Here is an 11,515-nt window from a genome sequence, read left to right on the forward strand (position 1 = left end):
GGCGCTCGGCGCTCGGCTGGCGCTGCCTGGGTGGGTGGGGAGGGGGAGCGGCAGGCGGAGCCAGTCGAGCGCCGGGCGGTTTCCAGGGTAACGGGAGCGGGATCGGTGCCGGGCCGGGGTCGGTGCCGCTGCCGGGGCCGCGCCGCTCCCGCCGCTCCCCATGGCCTGCCGCGATGCCATTTCATGGTACCAGAAGAAGGTGAGTGCGGCGCGGGGCGGGCTGGCGCGGGCCCGGCCTTGCCCTCAGCCTCCTCTCCCCGCAGATCGGGGCCTACGACCAGCAGATATGGGAGAAGGCCGTGGAGCAGACCCAGATGAAGGTACCGGCGGCGGGGGGGGGCGGGCCCCGCGCCCCTCGCCCCTAACTCGGCCGTGTGTTCCGCCCCGCAGGGCTTCAAGAACAAGCCGAAGAAAAAGGGGCACATCCAGCCCGATCTGATTGACGTAGATCTGATCAGCGGTGAGCGCTGCTGGCTCTGTTCGTTCCCCTCTGGGACAGGGATGGCACCAGGGAGCGGCTGGAGCTGGGTCACAGCAGGGTTGGGCTGGAGATCAGGAAAGGTTCCTCCCCCAGAGGATGCTGGGCTCTGCCCAGGGTCCCCAGGGAACGGGCACGGCCCCCAGGCTGCCAGAGCTCCAGGACAGCACTCCCAGGGATGCCCAGGTGGGATTGTTGGGGGTCCCTGCAGGGACTTGGCAATGCATATGAGTCCTTTCCAGCTCAGGGTATTCCCTGGTTCTGTAGGTGCATCCCAGCTTTGTGCAGGGTGGAGGGAGCCGAGCCTGCCCTGCTGCCAGGGGAGCCCCTGCTTGTGGGCACTGAAACCCAGACAGCAGAGCAGGAGATTGGCTGGGCAGGGAAGGGTCAGAGGCAGAGCTCTGAGAGAAGGAGCTGCTGTAGCTGTGTCTGCTGGGACTGTGTAGCTTTGAATGGTGCCTGAAACTGGGCTGCTGTCACCCCCTGCTCAGCCCTGTGGCAGGGCTGGGGCTGCCCGAAGGGGAACTCCAGCAAGGGAACTCTTGTGATTCACAGTTAATGATGGCTCGTTTCCCCTTTAATTCCAAGGCTCTACCTTTGCCAAAGCCAAGCCTGAAATTCCCTGGACATCACTGACAAGGAAGGGAATTGTGAGAGTGGTGTTTTTCCCCTTGTTCAGCCAGTGGTGGATACAGGTCACTTCCCAGCGCATTTTTATGTGGCTCTTGGTGCTCTACGTTATGCAAGGTGAGGGAACAGGCTGTGCCATAAACCTCCTGCAAGGAATGGCACATCAAAGAATGTATGGATGTGGCTCTTGGGGAAATGGGTTGGGGAGGACCTGGCAGTGCTGGGGGAGTGGTTGGACTCAGAGGGCTTAGCCAAGCTTAGTGAGTCTGTGATTTTGTAGTCCATAACCTAAAGTGTGAGGATCTCGTCTGAAACCTATTTAATGTGCATTTCACGGTGTGTGGCACTAGTAATTGCCAAAATTAAATAATAGTACAACAAAGCAGAATAAAAACAAATAGTTGAGACAGACTCTTTAATTTTTGCCTTGGTGCCATTTCCCCCTCTCCAGTCGTAGCAGTGGTGCTGTACTTCATGGTGCCTGTTGTGAGTGCCAGTGAGGTGATGGGACCCCTGTGCCTTATGCTGCTGCTGGGGACAGTTCACTGCCAGATCGTGTCCACGCAGGTGAACAGAGCTGCAGGGAGCAACGGGCTCAGCCGGCGCCGCAGGTGAGCACCAGCAGAGGGCCCTGGGGGGCTCCCAGCTGGGGCTGGGTCCGGCTTTCCTCCTCTCAGGCTGCTGCAGCAAAGATTCCCTCCAGATTTTGTCCCTTGTGCCTTTCCCAGTGATGCCCTGACGTGCTGGGGGCATAGGCAGAATTTTTGTATCTGGAAGTCAGTATTCTGCATGGCTTCAGAAAAATGGCATCCAAAAAGCTGCTCAAATCTCGTTCAGATCTTTGAAAAAAGACATTAAAGTAGCTTCTTACACCAACTTCATTCTCCTTGTCTTCAAACTCAGGAAGTTACGCAAGGCTGTGGGTGTGGATGGGAGCAGTTGGTGTTCTCCTGACAGAACCAGCAAGGAAGAGCAGTCTGGCTCTGCAACTCTGCTGACCAATTTATCCAGTCTGCTCTTCCAGAGGAGGTACGTGGGCCCTGCTGGGTTTGTGCTGCTCATGACACTGGGAGCAATTTGGCACCTGGGGAATGAAGGCACAGCATGTGCTGTCACTGACATCCCCACAGCCTGTCAGTCCTTTTTTTGACTTAAAACTTTCATGGCAATGTGGGAAGCTGATTCCTCAGGAATATTTAGTATGTCCTTATTAGATCATATAAAATTAGATTGTATAAAATTAGATCATGTGAAACCAAGTGTTAGATGAGCTGCAGAATGTGCTGGAGTTTATTTTTATTTATCAGATAAGTGACCTTGTTTGAATGAGTGCTCAGATTATATTGCTGTTTTAGGTAAAAAGCATTTGTGGCTTCTGCTTCGGACAGTTGTCTCACTTTGGCACCTTCCTTCTCTAAAAGTAACTCAAGGAAACGGAGGAGAGATTGTATGGGATAATATTTCATTGTTTTCTCCTATTTTCCCAGGTGAATTTCCTGGTGAGTTTCCAGCTCACAGGTGCTTTCTTTTCATGAGGACTTTTTGTCTTGTGAATTGCTCTAATTTTTTTAAAAATAATGAAACATTTTCCCTTGATTTAAAAGTTTTACGATACTATTAGTGTTACAAAAGACATGTTGAGTGAGGGTGAAGCAGATATAAATCTTTTTAACATACTCAGCACACAAAGCCTGTCAGCCAAAGAAAATTATTTATCCCTTAGGTATCTTGTTTGATGCTGCCCCTGTGACAAGGGAAGACCAGACTGTTTTACCCTAAAGAGTTTTTCCCTGACATAAAAGCATTTAATTGTATTTTCTCTCCTAGGAATAGAAGAGTAAAGCTGGTAGCTGAGAAAGGGACTGAGACAGAAAGTGGTGTGACTGCTATGGGTGATGGCATCAAAGCCAGACAGGCCAGATCTGAGCACAGGCTGCTGCACTCCAAAGAGAAAAGTAAACTTTCTGATGGGGAGAAGAGCCATCAGGTACTGCCAGGGGAATCCTTTGAAATCACAGTTTCAGTGTGTTCTTTGTGTGCCAGAAGTGTGTGGGTATTTAACTGTATGGTTGGGTCTAATACAAGATATTCCCTCCTTCTGCTAATCTTTGCCTGCATTAACCTAGAAACCCCTTTCTGCCTCTCACCGAGCAGCTGAAAAGGTGCTGGTACTTTCTTTTCATAATCATAGAGTAGAATTCCAGAATAGTTTGGGTTGGAAGGAGTCTTCAAGCTCATTCCACCCCCTGCTGTGGGTAGGGACAGCTTCCACCTTCTCTCCTTGAGGAAAGAGCTAAAGCATTGTGACCTCTGCTGAAAGCTTTGAAACATAAAGATTTTGGGAATTACTCTTGAGTTTCCTCTGGGCCAGTGGTGTATCAACTCCACATGAAGAACTTGGAATAGATCTTGTGTGGAATTTTGTTGTACTGTGCCATCCCACCTCCTCTCTGTGATGGAGTTTGGACAGGGGCAGAGCTCGGTGTAGGGGCACAGCCCAGGATTTTGGGTTTTTTACCCCCCAGCTCGTAGATACATCTGGGCTTAAGGTGCTGGTAAGGCACAGCCAAGCGCTGCTGCTGCATCCTCCCATTCCTGCCCTTTCCCCAGCTCCAAATCCACCCACCCAAAATTCTCACTCGTTACCTCTGGGGCAAGGCAAGAGCAGGGGGAAGGAGTTAAAATCTGTGGAGTCTCTGAAACCAACAGAATTCTGGCTCTGTGGGGATCATGTGCTGCCTCTGCAGGCACTGGGGTTGTGCCAGGGGGGCAGCTCTGCCTCTGAGCCTTCCATGGGACTCAGGCTGGTCCTTGGTGTGGCCTTGGCTGTGCATTGGCAGGAGGATGGCACCACCAGGGACGGTGCCTCTGACGAGCTGTCGAGCGAGGAGGACGCTGAGGATGCCGAGGCCGTGGCTCAGCGGCTCCTGCTGCGCCCCAGCATGGAGGGGGCTTCCAGTGACAACAGCTACGAGGAGAAGAAGAGGAGGCCTCTGGTTTCTCTCAACCAGGCTGTCTCACAGGTACCCAGGTGGGATTAGTGCTGTTCTCCACACCTTGTTTTGCTGTGGATGATGAGGTGGTTTTCCTTTGGTCTTGGCAGGTCAAGCAAGCCCTGAAAGCTGCCAGAGACTCTGACAGTGTTGTGGAGTCTGAACTGGAATCCACATTGTACAGGCAGGTATGGTTGTAAAGTCAGGAAAGGGAGCTTTCCCAGGCCTGGCAGGGGTCACAGAATCAGAGAAAGGGGTGGGCTGGAAGGGACCTTAAAGCTCATCTCATTCCAAGCCCCCTCCATCAGAACAGACTGTTATGAAATGTTTGTGTTTCAGAATCCTCAGGTGCAAGGTGTGACCTCTTCTCTCCCTGCTGCTTGGCAGCCTTGTAAACCTTCACAGTGTTCACAGTCCTGATTGTGCTGCTTTGTTAAACAAACCACAAACAAACAAACAAACAAACAAACAAATCACTAACTCTGTTGGCAGCAAAGGACAGTCCAAGCTGCCTCTAATTGCTCCTGCAATTGCTGCAATTGCTCTTGTGGTTGGGAGGCAGTGATGTGCTTGCAGCTTTTAAGCTAATAAATTTTGATTTTAAAATCACAGACTATCCTGAGTTGGAAGAGACCCACAAGGATCAAGTCCAACCCCTGTAATGAAGGAATAAATCTATTCTGTGAGACATACTCAGTCACTTCATTAATTTGGTTTTTTGCCCCTACATGAAAATAAAATATAAATATGTGACTATCAAGTTATAAATATGGAGATATATAAATAAAATATTAAAACAGATTATGCAAAAGTCATAAAAAAGGACGTTTTTCTATTAAAATGAGTACGTCAGTTTTTATTTTGTAGGAATAGAGGCAGGGAATTAATGGGCTTTGTGTGAGTTCTGGTATAGAAATGCTCTTTCCCCAAACATTGTCTTAAACCATTTCCACCGTGTGGGTGCAACTGCGAGCACTCAAAGCTGTGGGAAGCTGGGGGAGAACAGGAGGAGAAGGATGAGGAGGAGGAGGAAGTGCTGGTTGAACAAAGCAGGGCGGGCTGTGCCGTGTGACCTTGGCTGTGCTGCAGGACCCCAGGTCGTGCCTGAGTGTGGCGCCCCGGAGCAGCGGCGGGAGCCGGCGGGACTCGGAGAGCACCCGGCAGGACTCGGAGACCGAGGACATGCTGTGGGACGATCTCCTGCACGGCCCCGAGTGCCGCTCCTCGGGCACCAGCGACAGCGAGGAGCGCTCCCGCAGGGACTCCCGCAGGGACCCCAAGGAGGACGTCTTCCAGCAGGTTGGTGATTTCCATCCAGGAGCTGGGAGTGCTTCTCCCTCTTCCCCCATCTTCCCAAACATGAGTGGCACACGAGGATGCTGTTGGGATAAGGATGAAGCCAGAGTCACGCTGGAAATCTGAAGTGCTCAAAATTATATCGGTGATTCATGATGGAGTCTATCCCTCCCCTCTGCATGGCTGCTCATCCCAAAACAAAGTATTTAACCCAAAATAGAATTTCCCCCTGAATCCAAATGTGTTCTAGGCAAAGGCATTTCTTACAGCAGGCCAGAAAGAGCTCACCCAGCTTTTGCACTCCTCTCTCTTTTCTAGAACCATCTGTTTTGGCTGCAGAACACCAGCCCAGCGTCTGCCAAAGTGAGTGCTCTGATCTGGGAAGGGAATGACTGCAAGAAGGTGGACATGTCCGTGCTGGAGATCAGTGGGATTATCATGAGCAGGGTAAGGGGGCTGTGTGGCATTACAACCTCTCCCTCCCACTTCAGAAAACAAGCACCAAAACCCCTGGAAACAGCTACACGTGCAAATATTAAGGGCAGTGTGACACTGGTGCCTCCCCAGCTGCAAAGGTGGTTGTCCCACGTGTTCTTACTGAAAAATTGCCTAACCCCCTATTTAGGAGGTCTCTTGAAGACTGACAAGTGCTGATTATCTCTGATTGTCTCTGCAGGGTGCTGAAAGTGGGGGGTTGATTATTTGGCTGATTGGTTTTGGGCTTGGACTGAAGTGGGTGGGATTATTTTAGGCTCTGTCCTGTGAAGGGAAGGGGAACCAACTGCTTGTCTGAGTTGATGCTACCACAACAGCAGGCCTTTTCCTTGATGCAAACCCCAGGTAATCATCCCATTTTTATTCCTGCTTGCCAGGTTAATGCCCACCAGCAAGGAGTGGGGTATCAAATGCTGGGAAACATCATCACCATTGGATTGGCCTTCCTGCCATTCCTCTACAGACTGTTCCGCACGGATAACCTGGAGCAGCTCTGCTCCATTTCTCTGATGGAGCTTCTGCACATCTTCTGTGGAGCCCCCATCAGCACCCCTGTGCTCATCCTGTCTGCCATCAACTTTCTGGAAAGGCTGTGCTTAACCTGGATGTTTTTCTTCATGATGTGTGTTGCTGAGAGAACCTACAAGCAGGTGGGTTTAAAGGTGCTGGTGCCTTCCAGGAACCTGGAGAGCAGGAATAAAAATGGGATGATGACCTTAAAGCTCATCTTATCACAGCCCTTGCCAAGGTCAGGGAGGGGAGTCTGGAAAGGCTCTTATTGATCAGTCACAAATTATACCTATCAATAGCATTCCTGACTCCCATGTTCCCCCCTTACCTGTCCCCAGGGTCTTAGTCTGTCCCCTCTCTATTGCCCAGAGCAGCTGTGGCTGCCCCATCCCTGGAAGTCCTCAAGGCCAGGTTGAACAGGGCTTGGAGCAACCTGGGAGACTGGAAGGTGTCCCTGCCCCTGGCAAGGGCTGGAAAAAGATGAGTTTTAAGGTCCCTCCCAATACAAACCAATCTGGAATTCTATGAAAACAACTGCTGCTGCAGAGGTGGAGCACTCGGGTCTCATGCTGAGCTTCCTCAGTGACCCTTTTGCCAGATACCACTGAGAATCCCGAGCAATCTGTTCTGTTTTACACTAATTTATGGTTCTGGTTTTAACTTGCAGAGGTTTTTGTTTGCCAAGCTCTTTAGTCACATCACATCTGCTCGGAAAGCCAGGAAATATGAAATCCCTCACTTCAGGCTCAAGAAGGTGGAGAACATCAAGATCTGGTTATCCCTTCGCTCCTACCTGAAGGTGAGTCCTGATCAGGGGTTTGGTTATTGCAGAGGGGGTGCCAGTGCCAGTGCCAGCTGTTTGTGGTGAGTTCTGCCTGCACACCACACTCAGCCCTGACCCTGTGTCCTTGTTTCTGCAGAGACGAGGCCCCCAGAGGTCTGTGGATGTTGTGGTGTCCTCAGTCTTTTTACTGGCTCTTTCAATTGCTTTTATCTGCTGTGCCCAGGTGAGATTTTAACCTTTGTGGTTTAGAAAGTAGGGAGAACCCTCCCAAGTGCTGTAGGTTTTTCTTTCACCAGCCTACAAAAGGCTTGGCTGAGACTGCCAGAGGTACAAGGAAAGGCACTTTATTGCCTGTTAGTTGGGCAGAGGGAGGGGAGGGGAGGAAGAAGGCTCCTTTTCTGAACAGAAAGAAAAAATATCCAATTCCAAACTAAAGGCAGGTTAGAAATGAGACCTTTCCATGTAACCCCATCACAGGAGTGATTTACACTTCCTGGGAAGAGCTGTCAGTGGCTGTAGAGCACACAGGGCTGGGCAGAGGAGCAAGGGCAGTGCTTGTGCACTTGTCTCAAGAACAGGCACTTAGTCAGTGACATTTGGTGCTTTGTTCTCTCCCCATACAGGTTCTTAAGGGTCACAAAACCTTTCTGAGTGCAGCTTACAACTGGGAGTTCCTGATGTGGGAGGCAGCACTGCTCCTCTTCCTGCTACGTCTGGCATCTCTGGGCTCTGAGACCAACAAGAAATACAGCAACATTTCCATCCTGCTCACTGAGCAGGTAACTCCCTTCAGCTTGTTCTCCCCTGGGCTTTGTGGTTTGTTTGGATATAATTATTGTATTTCAAACCAGCTTAAATACTGGAATCAAAGTTTAAAATGTAGGGATCAACCCTTGTGTTGGCCAGAAGGCAACAAAGTACTGATCAGCATGGGGGGAATGAGCTGGTCCTTTTGGGCCAGACTCAAACTCCAAAGTTCTAGATTATTTTGGTCTCTGGGTTCATGTGTGTTAGCCAATACAATTAGAAAAGAGTGATGTTATCAGTGCTAAATTCACTACCTCAGGAGTGACAGCACACTGCAAAAATGGCTCCAATTTCCCTTAGTTAGGAATCAGCTGGGGGCTGGTGCTGGAATATCAACCCCTGGCCTGTGGTGTCTGTCACAGATAAACTTGTACCTGAAGATGGAGAAGAAGCCAAACAAGAAGGAGCAGCTGTCTCTGGTGAACAATGTGCTGAAGCTGTCCACAAAGCTGCTGAAGGTGAGGTGCTCTGCTGGAATGGCTGCGTTTTCTGGCAGCAGGGAGTTATGGCAATGCCATGGGACCCTGCCCTTCCCTTGGCCCTCTGAGTTAGTGCTCACAAGGGGGGGTTTCAGCTGCTGCAGCTGTGACAGGAGAGGGAGCAGCACAAGGCCAGAGTGGGTAATTAGTGCTGGGAAATCTGGATGAGCAGTGGTTTAACTGAGAGGAGAGGCTGGGGTGAGCACAGCTTCTCCTGACTGCTCCAGGCTCATTTTCCTCCAGCAGCTCTGATGCTCCTCACTGCCAGCAGCAGGCAGAGGTTTGGGAGGGAGTGAGCAGAGTCTGGGAGTCCACAGATTGGGCTGGGTGATTCTGCAGCCTGGAGTGTCAGCTTTGGGGCAGCTGGGGTTGCTGCAGAGCCTTTGGATTCAGCAGGAGATGCCTCTGGAACACTGGAAATTCAATCTAAGAAAGGACACAGAGGCAGCCCAGTCTGTTGGAGTGCCAGTGCTAAGTTAAAAGTCACAGGATGAATTCTTTAGTGTTGGGGAGTGCTAATGGAGCCTTGTCCTGTCACTGCAGGAGCTGGATAGTCCGTTCAGGCTGTATGGACTGACCATGAACCCACTGATCTACAACATCACACGGGTTGTCATCCTCTCTGCTGTCTCAGGAGTGATCAGTGACCTGCTGGGATTCAATATCAGAGTAAGTGTCCCTGTCCCAGCCAGCAGAACAGCTCTGGGCTCACCTCTGTGGTCACAGCCCTGAGAGAAGCCTGGGTTTGCCCTGGGACCCAGACACCAGAACCTGCTGGGTGTGTCCCCACCTCCCTGAGCCAGTTTTGGGGGAAGGACAGGGCCCACTTCAGTTTCAGTTCCCTTCAGGTGAAGCTGTGAGGGTCCAGGGTTCCTCCCTTTATCCCAGTCCTCCCGTGGCTCATCCTGAAACTGGAGCTCACTGAGCAGAGCAGGATGGGCAGGAGACACCGAATGTTACTTGGAGGTGAAGACCACTCCTGTTAGACCCAAACTCCCTTTCTTGTCTCTTTGCAGTTATGGAAAATTAAACCATGAACAGGCAGAACACCAGCCCTGGGCATCTCCACCAGCCACCAGAGAAGAGAACCAGCAGTGTGGGCAGGAAGAAGAAAACTGACAGAAATCTGTAATTCCAATTTTTAAACAGATTCCCAGTGTATGCATCAGAAGTTTTCTTTCTGCTTTACTGCTCTACAACATCCAGAGTGAACTGGTCTCATCAGTGCTGTCATCCCATGGCATGCACAGAAAAACTGGATTCATGGGGCCAAGTGCTGGCAGCTGGCCCTGAACCAGCAGGAGCTGGTGTGGGACATCAGACACTAAAGCCATGCAATAGCTGCAGCTGGGGGACACCAGTGGCTGTGCCTGGGGCCATGTGGCTGTAAAAGCTGCTCCCTGGGCATGTGGCAAGGAGGGACTCGGCCCTCCTGGCCCAGTCAGCCTTCCTGGGGCTGCACTGGAATATTCCAGGTTGAGAATCCTTTGCTGCACTGACCTGCTGAAGAGCTTTTCTTTCCTGAGAGCTCTGTGTGCTCAAGGCTTTGCCTCCATCCTGAAGCACCCCAGGATGCACCAGGTGAATTCCCCTTCCCTGCTGCCCATCCAGCAGCACCCAAATCCTGCTGGGGGCTTGAGCTGGGGCTGCTGCAAAGAAATTATTGAGGACAGTGGTTACGGGAGAAAAAACCTTTCAACACACACTACAGGCAAAGTGTTCATGAGCTGGAGAATGTTTTGCCACATCTGTTCCCTGGAATACTCAGCTCCATCCTGTCCTGGCTCTGACAGCAGCTCTGCTCCAGGGTGTGAGCAGCTGTTGCAGCCCAGCACTGCAATAGAGCCTCAGCCTGAACACCTGGGGAGGAAATCTGGGGGGAAAAACCAGCTTTGACAAAGACTTCCTCAGGTTCATGTTTAGAAAGGTCATGGAGAGCAGGAAACATTGGAACATTTCCCTTCACTGGCTCCAATGGCTTCTATTTATTAGTAGTGAAAAGAGCAAAAACTGAGGAACTTCTCATTCCTTCACAGGAGGGTGAAATGGCAGAAGAATTTTTGGTAGTAAATTGTTTACAGCTATTTTCTGTGCAAGGAAAAGTTGGGAGATGTAAAAGGAGGGGACATTTTTATATAGCAAAATGTGCAAATAAACCTGCAGGACAAGCACTTCATCATCACCAACGGTTTCTACAGCACTTGATGATTTTTATACCATCTTTTTGAACGTCTGTTACTGGAATGGGGGGGGTCAAGGAAACATCCAATAATAAATTGCATTTGTTTTCCAGAACAGCAGCATGTTTGTGGGTAAAACCTGGCTCACAGCCCTGAAAGCCAACCAAGAGCCTGGTTTAATGCAGAACCAGCAGGCCATGAACTGGAGTTGGGTTTTAAGATCTTGGTAAAAATAATGAGTGGTTTGCAGGTGTCTCCCCAGTGAGAACCTCAGGAGCCCGAGTGAAGGTGCTGTGCAATAGATAAATATTTACAGCCAGCACATCCATCCATTGTGTGGCATTCCAAGGCCACGTGGATGCAGGAAAAATAGAGGAAGGTTTAGGGAAGGGGAAATCCCACGCAGGTAGGACTGGTGGTTTGGGTTTTGACTCTTCCAATGCTGTTCTGTTTTATACCTGTGTGTTTTTGGTTTTCATTTATTTTTGCTATTTCTGCCATTCTTTGTTTCTGCCATTCTTTGGTATTTGATATGGGGTGGCAGTAGGGAAAGATTTTGTCCCCTAATTTGCATATACAATAGAATATTTGCATAATTACTCATTAATAATTATTATTCAGTGTTCCATATGGGAGTAAGTGGGGTGGAGAATAATAGTAATGATATGAGAGGTGTTACTCCAATCTGGAGCACTATTTATGGGCTTTATGCACTATAAATAAAAAGAAGACAAATAATACCGTCTGGTGCAGAAAATGCCACGCTGCCTGGAGGCAATTTTTAATTTATTTCATTTATTTCATTCTAAAAGTCTGAACAGAACAGTTCCTGTGTCACACCGAAGCAGCCACTTCACCGGACC

The 11,515-nt window shown here is 50.1% G+C and overlaps 1 protein-coding gene across 1 annotated transcript; it reads left to right on the forward strand.

Moving 5' to 3' along the window:
- Positions 1-60: 60 nt before the first annotated feature.
- On the forward strand, positions 61-11,188 carry PHTF1 (putative homeodomain transcription factor 1). The gene is made up of 18 exons (XM_084220631.1): positions 61-199; positions 264-320; positions 391-460; positions 1,067-1,225; positions 1,560-1,719; positions 2,012-2,137; positions 2,936-3,095; positions 3,949-4,131; positions 4,212-4,289; positions 5,191-5,400; positions 5,716-5,844; positions 6,270-6,542; positions 7,070-7,201; positions 7,323-7,409; positions 7,810-7,965; positions 8,356-8,451; positions 9,016-9,141; positions 9,489-11,188. The coding sequence occupies exons 1-18, from the start codon at positions 161-163 to the stop codon at positions 9,507-9,509; spliced, it is 2,262 nt and encodes a 753-aa protein (XP_084076757.1). The 5' UTR covers positions 61-160; the 3' UTR covers positions 9,510-11,188.
- Positions 11,189-11,515: the final 327 nt, after the last annotated feature.

Source organism: Fringilla coelebs (assembly GCF_963513975.1).
Source record: "Fringilla coelebs genome assembly, chromosome: 23".
NCBI classification, from domain to species: Eukaryota; Metazoa; Chordata; class Aves; order Passeriformes; family Fringillidae; genus Fringilla; species Fringilla coelebs.